Source organism: Amblyraja radiata, chromosome 1 (genome assembly GCF_010909765.2).
Source record: "Amblyraja radiata isolate CabotCenter1 chromosome 1, sAmbRad1.1.pri, whole genome shotgun sequence".
Classification (NCBI taxonomy): Eukaryota; Metazoa; Chordata; class Chondrichthyes; order Rajiformes; family Rajidae; genus Amblyraja; species Amblyraja radiata.
This window is the reverse complement of record NC_045956.1, coordinates 128,995,688-129,020,354: the sequence shown is the minus strand read 5'-3', so window position 1 is coordinate 129,020,354 and position 24,667 is coordinate 128,995,688. Positions and strand designations below refer to the sequence as shown.

At 44.6% G+C, this 24,667-nt stretch overlaps 1 protein-coding gene and 1 long non-coding RNA gene across 2 annotated transcripts in view; one reads left to right on the top strand and one right to left on the bottom strand.

Annotated features, from left to right (window-relative positions):
* Nucleotides 1-305: 305 nt before the first annotated feature.
* The window catches only part of itga1 (integrin subunit alpha 1), a 220,360-nt gene continuing 195,998 nt past the window's right edge, over nt 306-24,667 (top strand). The window contains exon 1 of the mRNA XM_033030915.1: nt 306-909. Within this exon, the coding sequence (XP_032886806.1) occupies nt 867-909 (43 nt within the window). The 5' untranslated portion in view covers nt 306-866. The remainder of the gene's footprint in view (nt 910-24,667) is intronic.
* On the bottom strand, nt 11,266-19,299 carry LOC116979313. Its single transcript, XR_004413675.1, has 3 exons — nt 19,289-19,299; nt 14,274-14,278; nt 11,266-11,381 (listed from the first exon to the last, which is right to left on the bottom strand). It is a non-coding gene; the product is annotated as an uncharacterized LOC116979313 (long non-coding RNA).

The window sequence follows — 24,667 nt, the reverse complement described above, 5'->3', positions numbered from 1 at the left end:
GCAAATAATTGGGGTTCAACTTCATGCCAGAGCACGGTGAATTTCAAATGTTCTTTGTGCCAAATATATCTGCTCATGGAATGCAGAAAACCAAATGGAATTAAAATAAATGGGGAAATCTGTGATGACCAACGCACTTCTTGAAAACGCGTCATCATTCCTCACCCTCTGGAACTAGTCCTGGAAAAATATAATTCGCTTTTTTTTGTAGTGCAGATAAGAGAAAATAGTTCTATCTCCTAATAAGGTTTGCCTTGCTTGTTAGGAGTGAGTGCATCTGTAATCCTTCTGAAACTGGAGCGGGTCGACGATGAAAGGAGCAAGTGATGTCCTTCCCGCCAATGTTGGAGGGTAGCACGTGCTTTCTTTTGCTGTCTGTCCCTTTCTCTGGGGAGAAAAAACACTTTAAACATGTTTTACTGTGAGGAGCTCTTTTAAATCGAGTCGTCTGATCCTCGTATGATTTACTTCCCACTCTGCCCTCCCCTCCCTCCCTCTCCGTTATAAGAAAGATCTGAGGTCTCTGCGCGCTGAATCTCCTGCAACCCTTGATGCGAACATGTGGGGTGAAGTTTCATGTGAGTGGCGCTTCCCTCCGGCCGCAGGCCATTTGTATACATCCCAAGCCCTGCTCATCAGTCTGAGTGCGGAATATGTGGAGTCGGGTTTTATCCTCTGTAATCTCGGGCAAACAGGAAATGCCTGAAGATTTCCTCATAGCTCCAACTCCGAGTGCCACAGAACTTTCGCGACTTGTCACTGGAGCAAGTTGCATCCAAGCGGATCAGACTGTTTTCTCTATTGCTTTCTCTCTTCAGGACAAGAAAAATAAACTTACAAGGTTTTGTTGATAATAACAATCAGCCATGTCGCGGAAGCTTCAATGTCCGGTTCTGATCCTGGTTGTCGGTAAGAAAAGGTTTTATTTTTGGACTGAACAGCGCTGAACATGATTACTACAGTTATCATTAAGATTTAATTGTGAGTCAGTGTCTTAATATTATTGTCGGACACTACCAGACCCGGAGTACCAGCGCTGACATTTAATAAACAGATTAATCTCCAGAGTTTAGTTTATTTTTAATAACCATTGCCATGTACAATGTAAAACACAAGAAAGGGCCAAACGGATGTGATGATCAAATGAAGGCAATACTGTGCTAAATTTATGAGAAACATATTGTCGGAACTAATTGCTACTACGAGCATCCCTCGGTTCTTGGTTGTCACGCAGTACAGTCGTTCTTCACTGGGGCTTGGTGCCAACTAATTTTATTTCATGATGGGTTACTGCACTAGAACCCACTTAAGGATCTTTAATAATGTATCTAAGTTTATTATTGCATTCACTTTGAAATTGAGTACTGCATGTCTTCCCGAGAGCAGTTACTAATGAGTTTGTATGTAGAAGCTTTGGCGAGTCAATTATTATGGTTTGTACAGTCATTTTCAAAAAATAATAAGTCCGAATCCTTTTTTACCATGTTTATTTTTTCACAAGATTGAAGATAGATTTATGAATTTGTCCCTGGATTTATAAATTTATGAATTTGCAAGAAATAAATGAATGCAGTTGTTTTTTAAAATCACTTCCATGTGTGTTGAGAGCTCTGCTTCCACTACTTTGGGTATTCGAAATGGTGATTTGATTGAAACATATTAGATCGTGCGAGGTCCTGACACGGAGAATGGTTACTGCTGGTGAATGAAAGTATGGACATATTGAGATTGCAATCAGATCAGCCATGATTATACTGAACAACTCTGCTGGTTCGAGAAACTCACTGGCTTACCCCTGCGCTTAATTTATTTGTTTTTTTATCAAAATACAAGTCCTGGAGGAACTCAGCGGGTGTGGGGAGGGAATGGACAGGTGACATTTTGGGTTGGGACCCTTTTTCAGACTGATTGGAGTAGAGGAAGCTGGAAAAGAGAGGAAGATAAGGCCTGGCAGGTGATAGGTGGGTACAGGTGAGAGGAGTTTAATTGGCAGATGGGTGGACTTATTAACAAAGGCTGGAGGTGAAAAGGAGACTAAAGGATGTCAGATAAGGAGAGGAGGGGAGGAGTGAAATGTTACGCTGGAAGGGGAGAGGAGAAAGATGGGGGGATTTGGGGAATGGGCTAGAATTGAAAAAGGACATGTAGGGATATGTGTAACATCTCCTGTGGTACAGGGGAAAGTATTTAGGGAGGGGCAGTTTGGGTGGGAAGGGATGTGTCCATCTATCACATGCCCGGAGCAGTGGAGGAAATGGTCTCTGTGTGAAAGAGATGGGGACGGGAAGATGTGACTGGCGATGGGATTGCTTTGACGGTGGTATAAATGTCAGAGAATGATGTGTTGGATGTTGAGGCTGGTAATGTGAAACGTGAGGACTGGGAGAACTCTATCCTTGCTCCACTTGGGGGGAGGGAGAGTGAAAACAAACCTGCAGGACACAGAGGAGGCACAGTGAGGGATTCATCCACCAAATGACTGTCATGAAAAATATGAGAGGGAGGAAATGGCAGGGCACTCTTACACAATGAATCCCTCTGGTTGAAATAGCTCAGCACCTTAAATGTTCACTCTGTCCATCACTGGTGACCTGTGATTGTATGGTGGACCATATATATACAAGGATGCCCACGGCAACTTTCCATCAATTCTCTCGTGGTTCCTAAACTCATAATCTGCATGAGTTAAGGGTATAAGTAGACACAGGCGAACATCACTACATGCAAGTTACCCTCAATGAAATCCACCTCGCCTGTATGACCCAAAACATCACCTATCGATGAGTTCCAGAGATGCTTCCTGAGCCTCTGAGTTACCCCAGCACTTTTTTTTTTGTAAACCAGCATCACCAATTCCTTGTGGCCCCCTATCACTTGCTGTTCTTTGTCTAGCCCCCACTTTTTTTCCAGCTTTAGGTTCCTAGGAGTAAATATCACCAGCAACTTGTCCTGGATTACCCCTATTGATGCAATGGCCAAGAAAGTTCACCTATTTCCTTAGGAGGCTTAGGAAGTTTGGCATGTCTCCTACAACTCTCACCAATTTCTACATATGTGCCAAATATTTTCTTTATCAGAATGCATCACAGCATAGCTTAGGAACAGCTCTATCCAATACTGCAAAACAATTGCAGAGAATTGTGGACGCAGGCCAGACCATCACACAAGCCAACTTCCCTTCCATTGACTCAATTTACACTCCACGCTCTCTCTCGGAAAGACCACCAGCATAATCAAGGATGAGTCTCAACCTGGTCTCTCCCTCTTCTCCCCTTTCCCATCAGGCAAGGGGTACATGTGTGAAAACTCACATCTCCAGATTCAGGGACAGTTTCTTTTCAGCTGTTATCAGGCAACTGATCCATCCTATCAACAACTAAAGAGCAGTCCTGGGCTACTATCTACCCCTCGGGAGACCCTCGGGCTGTATTTAATTGGATTTTGCTGTATTTTAATTGCACTTAACGTTAGTTCCTTCATCATGTATGTGTACACTGTGGATGGCTTGATTGTAATCATGCATTGTCGTTCTGTTATCTGGTTAGCACGCAACAAAAGCTTTTCACTGTTCCTCGGTACACGTGACAATAAACTAAACTAAAATACATTTTCTTCCCGCTACCCCAGTCAGTCTGAATGAAAGATCCTGAAACGTCACCTATCATGCCCTCCTCAGATGCCTTCTCACCCGGTGAAATCCTCCAACACTTTGTGTTTTGCTCAAGATCCTACATCTCTTGTGTCTTCATTGTTTGTTCTGTAAGATAGACAGACAGCAATGGCTGCAATCCATGTGTTATATGGGTTCACAATCAAGAGAGCAGGACAAAGTAAGGGAGCATCATTACAAGTATACCTGGACGTTTATCTGCCATGTAAGGAAATGTCCCTAATTAAATTCAGTCTGAACTCAAAAACTGTGTGTCGGAGAACTCTACATTTAACTAAGATTCGAACTATTCTGAATGTAATTGTGGTGAACATTATAAACATTCTTCCTGAGGCTAGCTTAGTAAAGCTTTTATGTGGTACTAAGCTATGTAGATATTGCTTTTACTTTGTACTGATTTAGATGATGTAACTAAAGCACTCGGAAGCTTTCAACAATTTACAGTCTTTGCCTTTTGTCTTACTTTTCATAGTCATCCTTCCTGCAACGTGGACTGCCAGTGGGGCAAGCCGGTTCTACAGCCCACATTTATCAATTTTGCTTTAATCTTCCTTTAGTGGGAGGATTGTATGAAAGGCCAGCATGCACAGTGCATTACCAATGAGCAGTCAGCGGGCTACTTGAATTGCCGCTGAGACGATGAGCAAATTTGAAAAGCTGTTTTAGAAAGGGATATCTAAAATTTTAACTATCAGCAGTGAAAAAATTGCATATATTTTCAAATAAGTGTGTAAAAGGGAACTTGCAGGTAGTGATGTTCTATGGTGCCTGCTTAGCTTCTTCACCAGGAGTGCTTGGAAACGACTACTAAAGAATTGTTGGAAAGTTGAGGTGGCATGCTTGTAGGTTGTCCACAGTGCAGTTTCGGTATGGATCAAGTGAGTGTTTAAAATGCAGAGCAGCTTCAATCAGTGGGGTTCCTTGGGTAAGACCTCCCACCTCCATATATTTTATTACAGACCTCTGTGCCCATTCTGTGCTCACAGTGTGCACATTTATTTCCCATTATTTTAAGTGATGCCATATTACAATTGTGGAATTTGTTATTTGCAAACAATTCCTTAAATGACCTGGTATCTATCAATGGCTTTCAATAACTAGTATATTTTAACTTGTACTTTCCTCCGCTCCAAGATCGTTTTGAAAGCTCCATCATCTTACACAAACATCTGGATTGAATCATTGTATCTTGTTTCATAATATGTGCTCTTATAAAATTGTTATCAAATTATAATCCTTGTACCTTTCAAAATGAATAACTGAGCAGTGTTCTCCCAGCTTGTCAGAAGGATAAACATCTGCCATCAAATCATCGACCATAAAACAAGGAACAGTACAGCACTGGAACAGGCCCTTCGGCCCACAATATTTGTGCCGCACATGATGCACAAATCAATTCTTATCAGCCAAAATCTATGGAGTAATTAGAACTGTACACTTTACTCTAAATGGGGCCTAACCAATGTCCTATAAAGCTGCATCATAACTTCCTGACTCTTATACTTAAAACCCCTGCCATAAAGGCAAGCATAACTGCACTATCTACTTACGTTGCCACATTCAGAGAGATATGAATGTGGACCCCAAGATCCTTCTGTTTATCACCACTGTATATTTCCCCCTTTATCTATTTCCCACTGGTCTATATCCCACGGTATACTTTTACAGCTTTCCTCATACTTTGTAACCACAATTTATTTAGTCAGAGGGTCATTCACAAGCTCATAAGTTATAGGTGCAGAATTAGGCCATTCAGCCCATCAAGTCAACTCTGATAGTGATTTCCATGGATGGCTGTGGAGGCCAAGTCATTGGGTATTTTTAAAGTGGAGATTGATAGATTTTTGATTACTGAGGGTGCCTAAGGTTATGAGACAGGAGAATGTGATTGAGAGGGAAAGATTGATAAGCCTGAATGCCGAAGTAGACATGATGGGTGGAATGGCCTCATTCTGCTCCTATGATTTATGATCTTATGAACAATCTTGGTGTCATCTGCAAACTTGATAACCAACCCATCTATGTTTACATCCATAGACACAAAAAGTTAGAGTAACTCCACAGGTCAGACAGAATTGTCTGAAGAAGGGTCTTGGCCCAAAACCTCACCTGCTCTTTTTCTCCAGAGATGCTGTCTGACCTGCTGAGTTGGTCCAGCTTATGAGTCAATCTTTGATTTAAACCAGGATCTGCAGTTCCTTTCTGCACATTATGTTTAAGCCCAAGTCATTTATATACATCACAAACAACAAAGGTTAGACCACAGATTGTTGCAGAAATCCACATAGATTTCTGGCTTCAATATCGTCCTTCCACCATTATCCTCTGTCTTCTATCAGTAAGCCAGTTATGAATCCATACCACCAAGTCACTGTTATGGATATCATGGATGACTTTATCAAATGCCTTCCTAAAATCTATGCAAACACATCCACTCCCCTACCCTCATCGATCACCTTCATCACGTTATCAAGACATGATCTGCCATGTACAAATCCATGCTATGCTGACTATCCCTAATTAACCCATTCTCTCACAATAGGGAGTAAATCCTATCCTGAAGAATACTCGCCAATAGATTCTGACCACTGACATGAGGCTCACTGGCCTTTAATTTCACTGGATTTTCTCTATTTCTCTTCTTAAACAAAGGAGCATCATTAGCTACTCGCTCGTCCTCCACGACCTCAGATTGGAATATTCATTAGACAGCAATAGTATACAGTTTCTGCAATGTCTTCCACTAATATTCTTTCACGATCTATCGAATGGCATTACAGTCCCACAGTTTTAGATCCCACACTGCCTCACCCTCTCCATCCTATCGGGATGCATCATACATTGACAACTGTTCTGCACAAGAAATTGCAGAGTTGTGGATGTGGACCTTTCCATCGCACGAACCAGCCAACTGAACCCCTCCCCATTGATTTAAATTAAACTTCATATTGCCTCAGGAAAGCAGCGAACAAAGGATTGTTTACACCCGATCTTTCCTTCTACTCTCTTTCCCATCAAGCAAAAACATGGGGTTGAAAGCACGCACCACCGTATTCAGGAACAGCTTCTTCCCTGCTGTTATTAATCTGCTGAACAAACCTCTCATAAGCTAAAGGGCGTGTCCCACTGTAATTCAAGAGTTCTCCCGAGTTCTCCCCTGATTCGAACTCGTGTAATGTATGTAGCAGGTACGTAGGGGCTCATACGAGTAAAAAGCGGCTCGTACAAGTAAAAAAGTAAAAACATTTTTCATCACAAGTATTTGTTTACTCGTGGACATTTTTCACAGTGTTGAAAAAACGTCACGAGTTTACCGGATTTCCCGAGTACCGACCGTTACTCGTACGAGCCGCTACGTGACATCCACGAGCTCCAACGTACTCGCTACGTACATTACTCAAGCTCAAATCAGGGGAGAACTCGGAAGAACTCTTGAATTACCTCGTACAGTGGGACAGGCCCTTAAGTGTGAAGTCCTGATCTTTCAATCTATCTCATTACAGTCCTTGCACTTTCTAAATCTATTTTCTCTGTAGTTGTAACATTGCAATGTTGTAACACTGTATTCTGAAGTCTGACATATTTATTTTTACATTATCTGTTGTACTTGTGATTGTCGTGATTGTACACATGTAGTATGATCAGACTGGATAGATATTAAGAAATTAATATCTTACTTGCATTATGAGTTAAGGCATTGCAGTGCAGTTAATATGATGTGCTTGCAGCATTGTAGATGAGAACTTGTAGCTGTTAAGACTGTTCTTCACAGGCAATCTGTTTATAATATGTCTATGTTTTTATGCTCTGGTTGTAAATCAATGGGTTGGAATCCACGAATAAGCTAGAAGTCACCCAGGCCAAGGAAGTGGAAGGAATATCAGTCATCCACTAGTTAGCCAAGATTGACTTCCGCAGGAGAGATAGTCAGCACTACCTAGCAAACATAGGACTGCGTGGACTGCTGTCCAAAACATACAATGCGTGGGCTGTGAGGATAAAAAATAACTATGTGAGAAACAGCCAAATTGCTAACCAATGCACCATGAAATTTGACTGGATTTGCAAAATGGAACTCTGGTAAATATATAGAAAATGCAAAAATTCAGAAGAGTACAGCAAGAAATGAGAATCGACTTTCAAATTATATGTTGGTTGTAATTAGAGAGATAAGATAAATCTTGACGTGGTAGGTATAGAATCCAGATGCAGCTGTTGGAATCAGTGCCAGAGCCAACAATAAAGAAAAGGTTTGAGAAACAGTTCTGTTGAGGAATAGTCAAACGTCAGATGGTATAATTACACAACTGAGGAACAAACAGATTAGGAAGGACAACCACTAGATAGAGCATGTCTGTGAGGTGGAATGGTATAGTTTCATAGGACATTGACACTATGGTATTTGAATGAATTACACCTAAACCAAAATGACATTGTCTTGACGCGAAACGTCACCTATTACTTCGCTCCATAGATGCTGCCTCGCCCGCTGAGTTTCTCCAGCATTTTTGTCTAGCTTAAGGTTTTAGCAGAAAAGCTTGATAGGATTATTAGGTGAGAATTCCTCGAAATAACAGAAACAGTAAAATAACCAAGACACAAAACTATATAAAGGTCAGAAAGAAGAAATGGAAATGACAAAAATATATTTATATAAATTAAGTGGCTTGAATATTAATGATGTAGCAGAGATGAAACAGTTTATACAGTTGTTCAGCAATGTATGCAGTATTCATTGATACAAATACATCTATTGATGCTCCTGAACACATCATCAGTGATGTAACCTGGGGTCATTGGGTGTTTCGGGTCTTTCAACATCAAACAGCCTCACCCAGGCTACCCAGTCGTGGTTGATCAGACCACGACTTGTGTTCAGGTGGCATTCGCTCCTCCCCATGACCTCTCCTGATCCAGAGCCATCTCAAGGTTTTCTCCGCTGCCTCTGTGGTGTTCTTGATGGCTCTTCTCCTCTCCATTTCGTTGATGCCCGGTACATTCAAGGCTTTGTAGAGCAATTGTTCTGCAAAACTTCTGCAGCCAACCTCGATGGGCATACACCTTGCCTTCCAGCCCTGCTTGCGGCAGTCTATGACCAGCTCTCCGTACTTGGTCATCTTCCTCTCGTGCACCTCCTCTAGGCGGTCCTCCCATGGCACTGTCAGTTCCACCAAGATGATGTTTTTGGTCGCCTCTGAGACCAGGAGGATTACTGATGGATTCCTGGCTGCTGTGGTTCTTGGAAGCTGCACTCCGGCCTTCACGAAGGTGATCATCTGGGTGGTGGGGCGTTCTCGTCTGCAGCTGCTGATTCCCATGCTGATGGCTTCTGCAATGGGTTTAAGAACCTGGTCGTGATGCCAGGTGTACCGGCCTTGCCCAAGAGCCTTTGGGCAACAGCTCAGGATGTGTTCCAACGTCCCCTTGCCTGAGCATTGCGGGCAATCTGGGGATTCCGTTTTGCCCCTGATGAAGAGGTTCGATGGGCTGGGCAAGACATCATACACTGCCTGGACCAGGAACTTGATGCGCTGTGGTTCAGCCTGCTAGAGCTGTGTCTATGTGACTTTTCGATCCGTGGCCTGCTCCCACCTTGTCCACGCCCCCTGTTGCCTCAAACCAACCGCTCTGGTAGACCTCTCCTCCTCCACCGCTGTCCTCACTTCCTCCTGAACCAGCCTGCGCCTCTCCTTCCCCTTGGCCTTGTCAAACTGGGGAGTTGGGAAGGTTCCCAGACCAGCTCCTCCCCGATTCACTGCTCCCACCAGGACTCTGGCATATCTGAGACTCCGCTTGTAGCATGGCTTCGCCGGTTCTCCACTTCCTCCCAGTTTTCACCTCCACCCCTGCCTGAGCCCCCTTGTAGTTGCTGGAGTCCCTGTACAACATCACCACTCTGGCCCGAGTCACCTTGAACTCCTCCAGGGACTTCAGGGGCAGCTGGAGCTTGATGTTATTTCCGTAAAGGGCGATGCTGCTAAGGCTCCTGGGCAGTCCCAGCCACCTTCTGAGAAAGCTGCTGACTTTCCTCTCCAATCTCTCTACGATGGATATTGGGACTTCGTAGACAAGCAGTGGCCAGAGTATCCTTGGCAGGATACCATGCTGGTAAATCCATGCCTTGAACTTGCCGGGAAGCCCCGACTGGTCCACTGCTCTCAACCAACTCTCCAGCTCCTGACAGGTTGCCTGGACAGATGCTGTATCCTTCAGGCTGCTGTTAAACACCTTGCCAAGACTCTTCACTGGCCTTTCAGAGACAGTTGGGATTGGTGTCCCTTCGATGCTGAAGCGGAACCTGTCCATGACTTTGCCCTTCTTCAGCACCAGTGACCTTGATTTTCCTGGCTTAAATCTCATCCTTGCCCATCCAATCAGTTTCTCCAACCCCTGCAGGATCCACCTGCCTCCTGGCACTGACTCAGTGGTGACTGTCAGGTCGTCCATGAAGGCTCTGATTGGTGGTTGGCCCATTTTTGACTTGGTCGAGGGCCCCGGCACACTGGTTCAGCAAACTTGACGATCATGTTCATCACCAAGGCTAAAAGGATCACAGAGATGGTACAGCCTGTGATGATCCCAACCTCCAGTCTGTGCCACTCTGATGTTACTGACCCTGCTGAGACTCTCATACTGAACTGGTTGTAATAGACCAGGATGAGATCTGCCGCTTGGCCTAGCACATGATGCTTGGACATGGCTGTCTGGATCAGCTTGTGCGGGTTGTAGCCATAGGGGATATCGAGAGAAGGCAGGAACGGGATACTGATTGGGGATGATCAGCCATGATCACATTGAATGGCGATGCTGGCTCGAAGAGCCGAATGGACTACTCCTGCACCTATTGTCTATTGTCTATTGTAGGCTTTGGCCAGGTCATTCCAGAGCAATGTCAGGTCTCCCTTGTTCTTCCTGGCTTTACTGATGAGCTGGGTCACCACTCCCGTGTGACACCCTGGCCCTGCAGACAAGCCTCCCTTTTGCACTGAGCTTTCGATGTAGCCATCGAGGAAGTTGGTTAGCCACCTCGCCACTATGCTGAAGAAGATCTTGCCTTCAACGCTTAGCAAGGAGATTATCCTGAACTGATCGATCTTCTAGGTGAATAGGTTAAATGCTTTTAAATATATAGAAGATATATAATGGAATCCTGGACTAGGTTATAGCTTATATTTTGTCTCAAGCAGGCCTTTTTCAGTAGATTGATAAGAGAGAGAGAGAGAGAGAGAGAGAGACAAGCCTGAGCCTGCCTCAGGTTGCTGTGTATTGAGACAATGACCGATGCCTTTGAAATGCGTCTACCAATTGATGAGAGAGGGAAGCACAGACTTGTCTCAGTGATGTATATTGAGACAATGACCGATGCCTTTGAAATGTCTTGTCTTGAAAGTACCAACTGATAAGATGCCTTTGAAATGTGACTGGTAATTGACAAGCTCAGATGCATCCTGTGGTAATGTGTATTGACTGTATCTCTGACCATGACTAACATCTTTGGAATGTGACTAAGTGACATAAACGCAGTATAAAATATCATGCAATTCATCGTTCATTGAAGTGGTGACATGAGGAAACTCAAGTGTCTATGTTGCTTACTTGACTGGAGTATCCTCGTCACTTCCATCGGCCAATGATCAGTAAAGTTTGAGTTGGTCTACCTAACGTTTTTGTGAGTTGTCTGTTTATTAAGTAGTGAAACTTATCATTGGCGCTGTCAGCAGGATCTCGCTGGGACCGTCAACAGATGATTGTGCAAGAGGCTACAGAGTGACTGGAATCGGACAGGGAGAAAACTGAGCTTGAATCGGACCCTTTGAGACCGACTCCCGTAGAAACTCCCTGTAACATCTGTTGTCCTTTGTCAGAGGTTGATCTGGTTCCCCGCTGAGGTCCTTAATACAGACAACGGTAAGACCAATTGTGTATGTATTTTGCTACCAAGAGAGTAGTCGGCAATTCGATAGAGCAAACTAAAATGGTTTGTCGTAAATTCATGTAATTTTGCTACTAGGAAAGTAGTTGGTAAGAGATGAGGTTGAGAAGTTGCCGGGCAGAGAGAAACTCGCTGCTAGGTTGAGAAATTGCTGGGCAGAGAGAGACTCGCGGCAAGGTTTAGAAGTAGCCGGACTGAGAAGGGACTTTTTTTGAAAATGAGAAGGCGGCGCCATTAATACTTTGAAGGGCCAAATCTTTCCACATCTAGGCTGATGATTGTCGTCATCGTCTGCAGCCTTCGATCCACGCCTCCCTTTGCAGTTGCTTCTTGCACGTTGTCGACGTCCTCGTCGAACTGATGCAAGACTGCCATCTTGCAGGCCTGTGGCCATTTGACTCAAACCTTCTCCGGAGGTCTGTTCTGAGGGACTAGTTGCGCCACGTGGTGGCTTCGGGCTCTATGGGGTGCTTCCAGGCCCGGCACCTCCTGCATCTAACCAGGTAAAATACCTGTGCATTGTGACGCTCCCTCTTCCTCCAAACACTTTATTATTATTTTATTTGCAGTTCTTATTTGCATGCTCCTTTATAACATTTAACATAACATTTTACAACAGTACAACTTGATTATTAAAACAAGGACAATTCTTGATTTAAAAAAATGTATGCAACAATGACCCCAATCATCCCATTCCACCCACTCATTACTCTTGACTCAACCCAAATTATTTCTGAAATATTGGTCATAAATTTGGTGCAAAAATGCTCCAAAATAAAGCTCAGAATGCACCAGAGAGCATCTAAAACCCCAGAGCTTCCAGGACTCTGGCCGTAAGGGAATTCGAGCTTCACGTTTGTGATGTGCGCTGTGCGCACGTTATTTCACATAACATTTTTGTAAACCTGTCATGCCAACCCCCAGTTTGAAAAGCTTCGTACAGGCCTGATTACCGTGAGTGTACCAAAATAAAAGTGAATTCTGTAGTGCTCTCGCTCGGATCGCCAGCTCAGGTGCACACAAGTTTAGTGCCACAATGTTTTACAGATTTCGCGCACTGCTCAATCTGTATTGTTATGTCGCAATACCATCTTCACCTCGCGAGCATAAGAGACCCACCTCCCTGCATGCAAGATGCTCGCATGTTATGTGAATGCTTATTGGGCCACGTGCTACTGCGGTGCAGTGCAGGCTGGGTAGATTCTGTGAATCACTGTTTTGATTCCCAGCGAGTCATTGTCCTGATTCCCAAGTGTGTTGATTCTGATGTGAGCACCGAACGTGTTTGTGTGTGTACGTACAGGAATATACCCTGTTACAGCTTGTGACATGCAGGAGGGATGAGGGCCAGGAGGCCTGACACGGGAGAAGACCCAGCTGCAGCATCATCCTCGGGACCCCACCCTGACAGTGACAAGTCTGATGAGGAGGATGCTCTGCTCGAGAGCGACTCAGATGACAATTAAAGTGACTTTTACATGTATTTGAACAGCTCTGTCTTTACTTCACTTTTCAGGAGATGGTTTAAATATCAAGCAGAAAAGTTGCGCAAGTTCTCACAAATGTAATGTTTCTGTTCATTTAAAGTTCATATCCACCCCCCCCCCCAAAAAAAACAAAACACTTCAGCCATTTTTACTGCCCTTCTAGACATGCACCTCACTTGCCAAGTTCCATGATTGATTCAATATAGTCACCTACTTCCATGACTCATCTTCTTAGTGGGCACAGAGTAAAAGAGGTACTATGTACATTCAAAAGTATGGTGCAGGTCTGGTCAGGTAATAATAATACAGTAGCAAGTATGTTACAAGAAAAAGAAAATCAAAGTACACTTCCATTCTCTTTATTTCTTTTTAAATTACAAACTCCTAGAGCACAAGGGAAAGATTATGTATCTATTTTCCCCTCTTGATGTTGTTACTGTGTCTACCTTCAAAGGTGTCAAACAGATCGATTCAATTATTTATCAACTTACCTTGCTGTGACTGGGCACAACAGAGATTGATGATTGAAGATTCACGAGGAAAAGACCCATGCTATGGCCATGTCATGATAATTTTCGGTCCTTCACAGAAAACATACTTGCATCAATCTGGAGTGTGCATGGTTAAGCATATATGTTACCATGGTCCAGAATTTATTGACACAGGTTGATCATACGTTGAATAATCCAACCACATTTTTGTTTGGAAGTGGAAAGAAATGTTAGAAATTGCATTAATTGCAACATGTCTTGATTGGTGAATTTGTTTAGTTTGTGACTTTATTTGAAGCAGAAATAATATGTGAATGCTTCATTGAGCATAATTCCGACTGGTAACTACGCACTTCGTCCAAGCACATTATCGCACGCATCATGCAAGTTGTCTTAAATGACCACCTAAACTGTCATTTGGCAACCTAAAAAGCTGCCTAGGTTGCCCGGCAACAGCGAAAAAAAGTTAAGTGAGAGCCCTGCATACACCTTGGCTTCCAGCCGTGCTTACGGCAATCTATGACCAGCTCTTCGTACTTGGTCTTATTCCTCTCGTGGGCCTCCTCCACACGGTCCTCCCACGGCACTGTCAGTTCCAACAAGACGATGTTTTTGGTCGCCTCTGAGACCAGGAGGATGTCTGGCCTCAGGGTGGTCGTGGCAATCTGCTGTGGGAACATCAGCTGTTTCACCAGGTCTACAGAAAGCTGCCACTCCTGCTCAGTCGCCAAGATTCCTGACGGATTCCTGGCTGCTGTGGTTCTTGGCAGCTGCACTCCAAGAACAAAATGGAGACTTCAAAACAAAATGGAGACAATTTGTAGAAAATCTGGATAAAATAGCTATGATTGAAACAGGGCTACAGAAACAATAGGATTTGCAACTAAGCATTGAAAAATATTATTCATTTAGTGAGGAAAGGGAATAAACAATGAGGAATTTGTATATTAATGATTTGGATAAGGGGATTGAAGGCTTTGTGACCAAGATTGCAGATAATGCTAAGATAGGTGGAGGGGCAGGCAGTGTAGAGGAACCAAGGACTCTGCAGAAAGTCTTGGACAGGTTAGGAGAGTGGGGCAGAGAAGTGGCAGATAAAATTCAGTGTAGCAAAGTGCAGAGTCATACATTTTGGTAATAAGGATAAAGGCATAGATTATTTTCTTAATGGAGAGAGAATTCGGAAATCCGAGGAGCAAAGAGACATGGGAGTGCTCGTTGCAGGACTCCTAAAATTTTAATTTGCAAGTCGAATCAGTAGTACAAAAGGCAAATTCAATGCTAGCATTTTTATCAAGAGAATTGGAATACAAAAACAGTGATGTAATGCTGAGGCTCTATAAGGTACTGGTCAGGCCGCATTTGGATTGGGCCCCATATCTGAGGAAGGATGTGCTGGCTCTGGAGAGGGTCCAGAGGAAGTTTACAAGAATGATTGCCAGGAATGAGTAGGTTAACATATAATGAGTGTTTGACAGCACCGGGTCTCTACTCGCTGGAGTTTAGAAGGTTGAGGAGGAAACCTCATTGAAACTTAAGGGCCTGTCCCATGAGCATGCGTCCTGCATGCGGTAAGGGCGTCCAAACCGGAAGCGGGGGCTGCGCAGTGGCCGAGTGATCCCCATACAGGGTCGGTCCCACCAACATGCACCTGCATGCGGCGAGCGCGACCAAACCAGAAGCGGGGGCCACGCGGAGGTCGAGTGAGTGACGTGAAATTCGAGTGAGGTCCGCGGGAAGTTCGCGCGTGACGTACGGCGTCAAGACGCTGCGTACGGCGTCGAGGCAGCTGCGGGCTGGCAGGCCGTTGCCGCGAGGAATTTTTGAACACGGTCAGTTTTTCGGAGCCCCGCTCGATGTCAGGACCAGCTCTGCACAACTCCATACAGCTCCGGCGATCGAAGTGGGACCGGCCCCGTGAAGCCATATGGCTCAAGCGACCACGTTAGGTCGCGCTTGCCGCATGGAGTCACATGCTCGTGGGACAGGCCCTTTGCAGATTAATGAAAGGCATAGGTAGAGTGGATGTGGAAAGGATGTTTCCACTGGTGGGAGAGTCCAGGAACAGAGGCCATAGCCTCAGAATTAAAGGGCACTATTTTAGAAAGGAGGTGAGGGGGAACTTCTTTAGTCAGAGGCTAGCTAATCTGTGGAACTCATTGCCACAGAGGGCTGTGGAGGCTGTCAATGGATATTTTTAAGGCCAAGATAGACAAATTCTTGATTAGAATGGGTGTCAAGGGTTACGGGGAGAAGGCAGGAAAATGGGATTAGATCTGCCATGATTGAATGGCAGAGTAGACTTGATGGGCCGAATGACCAAATTCTACTTCTATAACTTGTGAACTTGTGAATCATGTAGCTCCATAAAAGATCACGCAGACAACATATAAAATCCAAAATATTCCCCATTTTTTCATTCAAATTTTTCTGATTTTGTAGGAGCTTCTAACAAGATTGCCATTCAAAAATATTTATCATGACAAATGTTACTAGCAAACTGTTTTAAAATGAAAGATTACATGGAAAATGTTCAATAATATAGGGATACTATAAATACACAAAAAAGAAACAAACGCCTATATTGGTGTCATCATTTTCATGAACTCTGCTTTTGCCAAAGTGTAAAATGCAGAACAGTAGTTCACAGAAACAGGCCTTTCGGGCCACAATGTCCATGTTGAATATAATGGGGAGTACGGGGAGACAAGATGAGGTACGAAGGTAAGCTAGCCAAGAATATAAAGCAGGATAGTAAAAGCTTCTTTAGGTATGTGATGATGAAAAAAATTAGTTGAGACCAAAGTTGGACCCTTGAAGACCGAAAAAGGTGAATTTATTATGGGGAACAAGGAAATGGCAGATGAGTTGAACAAGTACTTTGGATCTGTCTTCACTCAGGAAGACACAAACAATCTTCCTGATATAGTAGTGGCCAGAGGATCTGGGGTGACAGAGGAACTGAAGGAAATGCACATTAGGCAGGAAATGGAATTGGATAGACTGATGGGACTGAAGGCTGATAAATCCCAGGGCCTGATGGTCTGCATCCCAGGGTACTTAAGGAAGTGGCTCTAGAAATCGTGGATGCATTGGTGATAATTTTCCAATGTTCTATAGACTAAGGATCAGTTCCTGTGGATTGGACGGTAGCTAATGTTATCCCACTTTTTAAGAAAGGCGAGAGAGAGAAAACGGGGAATTATAGACCAGTTAGCCTGACATCAGTGGTGGGGAAGATGCTGGAGTCAATTATAAAAGATCGGGAACATATTTCCTGCCTCTAGCGTGTCCAAGACCTTAACAATCTTATACGTTTCAATGAGATCTCCTCTCATCCTTCTAAACTCCGGAGTGTACAAGCCCTTCTGCTCCATTCTCTCAGCATATGACAGTCCCACCATCCCGGGAATTAACCTTGTAAACCTACGCTGCACTCCCTCAATAGCAAGAATGTCCTTCCTCAAATTAGGGGACCAAAACTGCACACAATACTCCAGGAGTGGTCTCACTAGGGCTCTGTGCAACTGCAGAAGGACCTCTTTGCTCCTATATTCGATTCCTCGTGTTATAAAGGCCAACATGCCATTCGCTTTCTTCACTGCCTGCTGTACCTGCATGCTAACTTTCTAGACTGTTGTACAAGGACCCCCTGATCCCATTGTACGTCCCCTTTTCCCAACTTGACGCCATTTAGATAGTAATCTGCCTTCCTGTTTTTGGCTTAATTAATTATTGGCTCCACAAGATTCCTGATCCATTAGATGTTCTAAAATGAACTCCTATAAGAGGTCTGAAGGAAAATAAACATTGAAAAATGTTGTGGAACAAGAGTGCTTTAAAATTCCATGTTTGTTATTTTAAGGCAGTTAATTTATTTATCATGGAATGTCACAGAACAGTTACAAGCCATCCTGTGATAATGTTTGAACAATCTTGTGGAGCAAAATTTACCATGTTCACAGTCCATCCTGCACAATTTTACTCGACAGAATCTCATTTCTTAAATTATTTTGATACTTCTTCTTTTTCAATGAGCTATTTAATTCCAATTGCAAAAATACATTTAAAATATTTGCTTCAGTGTGGAGATGTGATACAGAAATCTACATTCTAATTATTCTGAAAAAAAATCTCAAATCTGCTCTCTAATTTTCTTATCGAGTCCACACACAAGATTAGAAATTGTTCATCCAGAGCTGAACACACTTCTCAGCATCTGCATATCAGTCTTGCCGCTTCTTGTGCTTCTTGTGCATGGTGGTGCATGGTGGTGAAAAGATTGGTGGGAACAGGGCCACGACGTGAATGCTCTTTCCTTGACCTCTGCTCTCTAATTATTTAAGTTATGTTCGATTCTTGCTCTGTTATTACTGACTTGTTAAGCAGTCTTGAAAACAACTTTTACAATATTAATTTGAAGACACAAGAACTGAGATGCTGGAATTTTGAACACAACATATAGTGTTGGAGAAATTCAGCGGGTCAGGAAGCATATGTGGAGGGAATGGCAGGGCTCAAAATTAGCGGTTGCCCGGGTGCCACTGACCACCCAAAGTGCCGCTGGGCAACCTAAATGGCGAGTCATTTTTCCTGGCTTGGCACGCAGATACTGGTTTATACCGAAGATAGACACAAAAACCTGGAGTAACTCCGTGGGTCCGGCAGCATCTCTGGAGAAAAGGAATGTGACGTTTTGTGTCGGCGACGGTTGTGGGAAAGATGCTAAGTTTGGCGTGACGTAGGGTCGGAGTGAATGATGGGCCCTGCACAGCAGCAGCGGCGGCGGCGGCTCCATCTCCTCCTCCTCCCGCACCCCGCCCGGCCTGATAAGGCCGCTGCTTCCCACTCCGCCAACGGCGCTTTCAAAACAAACCCTTGGAGGAGGGAGGTGTCGGTCAGAGGCGGAAGTAGGGGGGGGGGGGAGGTGGGACTGAGGATAGAGCGTGATGATTGGAGGAGGGAGACGTGCCAAAACACTCTCGGCAGACCTTCACCACAGCCAGGATCGATCCCGGTCTCCAGCGCAGCTATCGCTGCCGAACCCCCACTGGACCATCCACGTCCCCACCCGAGAGCCCCTCCCCCCTGCCAGAGATGTCAGGAGTCAGACGGGAGCGGTGTCCCCAGGCCCACAGCCAGCGCTAAACCCTGCTCAACTCTGCCTGTCCCGCCAAGTTAACCTACAGCCCTGTCTGGATTTGAGACAGGGCTGTAGGCGAGACAGGCAGATTTGAGCGGCATTTACCGCTGGATTGAGCTGAAATTACCGTTCACAGGGCCTCCGAAGCTCGCGCGTGTGTGTGAGTGTGCGCATGCGCGTGCGGTCGCCAAGATATTCTGTTCCCCGGTCCCCTCCATATTTTGATAGCGATTTCCGTTCCTAACAGGGACGGCCAAGGCAACGATGATGCCGGTGTTGTCCGAGGAGCGCTGGCCTTCCTTCCCACCTCTCTCTCTCTCTCTCCCTCTCCCTCTCCCTCTCCCTCTCCCTCTCCCTCTCCCTCTCCCTCTCCCTCTCCCTCTCCCTCTCCCTCTCCCTCTCCCTCTCCCTCTCCCTCTCCCTCTCACCCTCCCTCTCCCTCTCCCTCTCTCCCTCCCCCCCCCCCCCCCCCCCCCCCCCCCCCTCTCCCCCCCCCCCCCCCCCCCCCCCCCCCCCCCTCCCTCCCCCGCCCCCCCCCCCCCCCCACTCCCCTTATCCTGAGACCCCTCATCTCCATATGCACTGATCCCCATTCTTGCCTCTATTCAGTCCTCACTGACATCCCCTGTGCTCCCCTCCTCATCTAGTCCCCCCCCCCCCCCAATCTATTCATCCTGCACTGATCTCCCTATCCACCTCGCCTTGATTCTCCTGCCACTCCCCATCAATCCTACACTGGTCCCCCAATTCATCCTGTACTGACCCCCCTTCCCATCCATCCTGCACAGATCCCCCCCATTCAACCCCACTGTCAACCTCTGCGCTCTCCCCTCATAATTTTACCTACTCCAACCAACACGCACTAATTCCCCTGCCTCAATCCATACAATCCGCACCGATTGCATAAAGATGGATTAATTAAATTGTGAACACGTGAAACATTAAAACCGCAGTGTTCGATTGTCACTACTACCGTTGACACGTTATTCCAGAATTCATTTTAATGGCAAATCAATGCTCTTGATATGGAGTATCAGTACTGTAGTTATTTAATGAGCAACATTCACAACGATACGTTGGATTTATCCAGGTTTTACTTCTACAGTCAGTCATATACATCACAAATTTGGTCAGGAGATATCTCAGTTGAAATTTTAACGTTAAATCTGAAGTGGGAATGATGGAAAAAGCTATTGTCAAACTGGGTATCTTCATTGCTGTTCACAACACATATATCTAATCTGAATGTCCGGTAATGTGGCGTCTTGACACCTTTAAATATATTACCAAAAGAAAATTTGCTGCATTTATGTCCTTTGGCCATCCCTTGTTAGTTAGTGTAATGTTTATGGGGCTTTTTCACGGGGCGAGTTGACGCAAGATGTCACCAGAGTGAAGTGGTCGTGGTCCAGCACGAGTTTCGCACGATATAACGGGGGGTAGATAAAGAGTTCCCACGGTACTCGGCATTTCTGTTATTTGTGCGAGTGACTTGTCCGTCTCCCGAGCTTTCCCGTTAATCTTGAATGAACATCGTGAACTGTAGTGTTGTTAATCACGTGGCACAAATGATGTTACTTTGTTTTCACACACTATATTGGTTTTTTTCACACACTATATTCCTCCCTTGGTTGAATTGGCTCATTTGGAGACATGCCTATACTAACTATGTGCATCGAGAACGCTTGCGTGAAGGTAGAAGGGTGAGATTAATTAAAAAGAGAATTAAGAGGAAGTCTCACTGGGTGAAGCCCATCTTTCAACGGAGACCTCAATTTGGACAATATGATCAGCTGCTTAATGTGCTGTGCGAAGAGGATAAAAGTGCATTCACAAACTTTGTCAGAATTTCACCTGAGCTCTTTAATGAGCTGAAGAATAATCTGTTTTTTTTAGACAAATGTTGTTTGGTGTGATGCACCTTCTCTCAATATGTGCAAGAAGTCGTCTTTTTATTTTGTCAAATAGGAATAAAGACTTTGTCTCACATTGACCATGATGGTTGTCTTATTTTATTATCTACTGAGAGGTGAAACTTTCAAACGTTTAACCAGTCAGTAGACAGACAATAAATAGTAACAATCGAGCCATAAATGGTGTATACATGGTGAAGGGAACAACGCTGTGTGCAAGATAATGTTTAAAATCATGCGAGGAATCGATCGGGTAGATGCACAGTCTCTTGCCCAGAGTAGGCGAATCGAGGACCAGATTACATAGGTTTAAGGTGAAGGGGAAATGATTTAATATGGATCTGATTAAATACTGTCAGTAGTAAACCCGATCAAAAACAACATCAGGACGTCTATTAAACACCAGAGATCCCAGTAAACACCCAGCCGAGACTTATTACAGGTCTAGTGGAAAGACACAAAGCGCTGGAGCAACTCAGCGGGTCAGCCAGCATCGCTAGACAACATGGATAGATGATGTTTCGGGTCGGGACTCTTCTTCAGCGCTGAGTTACTCCCGCATATTGTGTCTTTCCAATGCAGATTAGCGTCTGCGATTCTTTGCTCCTGCATTACGGGGTCTATCTCGATTCCCGATAAAGTCTAAAACCCATCCTCCAGAGTTCTCAGCCCAGGGCGCCCATAAACAAGCCCTTAACTCCACACTGGGGACAGAGGCTGAGAGGTGTACAAAACCATGAGACGAACAGGCAGGGAAATAGACAGAGTCCAGGGTAATATATGTCCTTTGCCCACAGAGGGGATTCGAGGACCAGAGGGCATAGGTTCAAGGTGAGGGGGGAAGATCTAATAGGAATCTGAGTGAGGGGTAACATTTTCGCACAAAGGGTGGTGTGTGTATGGAACAAGCTGCCAGAGGAGGTAGTTGAGGCTGGGTCCATCCATACATTTAAGAAACATTTAGACAGGTACATGGATAAGACAGGTTGGGAGGGATATGGACCAGACGCAGGCAGATGGGACTAGTTTCGATGGGACATTTTGGCCGGTATGGGCAAGTTGAGCCGAAGGGCCGGTTTCCACACTGTAACTCGATAACGCCAGTGAGTATACGATCTAAGATAGTCCGAGGGTCTCGAATGAGGTAGGTAGTAGTTCAGGAATGGTCTGTGGTTGGTGTTAGGATGGTTCAGTTACATAAGTGCTCAAATGTAGGCACCGTTTTCGCAGTGGAAGCTCCGAGACTGCAGCGGGCGATTGTCGTGTTGGCTGGGACTCCTGTTATCCATGCAGGATAATGCCTATCCGTCCATGCCTATTTCCTTCGTTCCATAGATGCTGCTGCACCCGCTGAGTTTCTCCCGCTGAGGTTGGGCAGGCGAGGATTATGTTACTTGGAGTGCAGGAGGCTGAAGGGTGATCTAATGGAGGTGTATAACCGAGGGGAAATGCACAGACTTTTACTCAGGGTCGGGGCATCAAAAAGTAGAGAACACGGGTTTAAGGTGAGAGGGCAAGATTTAATAGAAAGCTGAGGAGCAGCTTCTTTACACAGAGGGTAGTAGGCAACGTTGCCTATTTCCTTCGTTCCATAGATGCTGCTGCACCCGCTGAGTTTCTCCAGCATTTGTGTGTGTGGGTGGGAGTAGGGGGGAGGGGGTGGGGGGGGAGAGAGATAAGGCAGCCTGAAGAAAGGGTCGCCTGTCCATTTCCCTCCGTAGATGCTGCCTGGCCCGCGGAGTTCCTACAGTCTTAGAAACTGCTTTAGACAAAAAGAGACACAAACTGCTGGAGTAAAATAGCTCAGCAAGTGAGGTACCTGAACACTCAAAAATGAAAAAAAATGAAAATGTGATTATTTCACCTCCCTTCAACTATTTTGTGTTTCAGCATGAAAGGGATTATAACATTAGAAACATTCATCTTGTAGTGATGTGTTAATGAAGAATTGCAGACATCAATCTGATAGTAAAAAAAATATTTATTTAACAATGAGGTAAAACAAGCACTGACAATCAAACTGCTCAGTTACTCACCGTTCGCAGGAGTTCCCACGGTACCCGCAAGAGTTATTACGGATATCGCACGGATATCGCACTGGCCACTTGTTCATACAATGTTGCAATGCTCAACCACAAGTGTACAAGTCACTCTTGGAGAAATTCAAACTTTCTTGAATTTTCTCCCGAGTGACCAAGTTACACGATTACCTGCCGTTAGCGCCACGGTGATCCACGGTGGTCCACGAATGCCGTACTGTTATCGCACGAGGTTCCCACGATGTTAAACTCTGGTTCACTCTTGCGTCAAGTCGCCCTGTGAAAAGGCCACTTTAACCTGTCAGATGGGTATAGTCAGTTTTAACAGCTATTATCATAAAATGCCTTTAGAAAATTCCTTGCAACCTGCATATTTTGTTGTGGATAAATTATGTGGGAAGCGAGAGTGTTTATGTACCAATAGCAATAACAACCCATGCTATGGTCCTTCACAGAAAACATGCTTGCATCAATCTGTAGTGTGCATGGTTAAGGGTATATGTTATCAAGGTCCAGGATTTATTGACACAGGCTGATCATACGCTGAATAATCCAACCACATATTTGTTTGGAAGTGGAAAGAAATAATAGAAATTGTATTAATTGCAACATGTAAAAAGAGTTGAGATACTGTATTATAATTTTGCTGCATGTCATTGTGGTATATATCATGTCTTGATTGGTGAATATGTTAATTTGTGACTTTATTTGAAGCAGAAATAATATGTGAATGCTTCATTGAGCATATTTCCGACTGGTTACTACGCACTTCGACCGAGCACGCGTCATGCAAGCCATCTTAAATGACCACCTAAACTGTCATTTGGCAACCTAAAAAGCTGCCACGGTTGCCCGGCTGGCAACAGGGAAAAAAAGTTAAGCGAGAGCCCTGAATGGTGGTGTTTTGAGTTGGGACACTTCTTCAGAAGAGGCGTTGTCTTTCCGTTCCCTCTGCAGATGCTGCCTGACCCACTGACTTACTCCATCACTTTGTGTTTTGCATAAGCTTAATTTTATTATTTCTGACAAATGAAAAGAGGATCTAAGCAGGGCTGCGAACTCTCACGCTTTGAGCGTGAGAACCATCATTTGAATAAACTCTCACGCCCTCACGCTGATCAGAAATTTCTGGTGGTGAGAAATTCTGTGATCAACTAAAATTTCAAAACTCACATAATTACAGGCAGATAACATTTAAAGGTGACTGCTTATAGTTATAACATACCGAGTTAAGCTAAATGGCTACTACAGGGGACTATGAAGGCATGAGAGAGGAGCTGGCCAAGGTCGACTGGAAAAGGATCCTAGCAGGAATGATGGTGGAACAGCAATGGCAGGAATTTCTGGGCATATTCCAGAAGAAGCAGGATCATTTCATTCCAAAGAGGAAGAAAGATTCTAAGGGGAGTAAGAGGCAACTGTGGCTGACAAGGGAAGTTAGGAACGGTATAAAATGAAAAGAAGGTGTATAACATAGCAAAGCGTGGCGGGAAGCCAGAGGATTGGGAAACTTTCAAACGACAACTTCCAAGGATGGTAACAAAAAGGGCAATATGGGGTGAAAAGATGAAGTACGAAGGTAAGCTCGCCAAGGATATAAAGAAGGATAGTAAAAGCTTATTTCGGTATGTTAAAAGGAAAAGATTAGTAAAGATAAACTTGGTTCCCTTGAAGGCAGAAACAGGTGAAATTATTATGGGAAACAAGGAAATGGCAGAAGAGTTGAACAGGTACTTTGGTTCTGTCATCACCAAGGAAGACACAAACAATCTCCCAGATGTACTAGAGGACAGAGGGCCTAGGGAGTCAGAGGAACTGAAATAAATTTACATTAGGCGAGAAATGGTGTTGGATAGACTGATGGGATTGGAGGCTGATAAATCCCCAGGGGCTGATGGTCTGCATCCCAGGGTGCTCAAGGAGGTGGCTCTAGAAATCGTGGACGCATTGGTGATCATTTTCCAATGTTCTACAGATTCAGTATAAGTTCC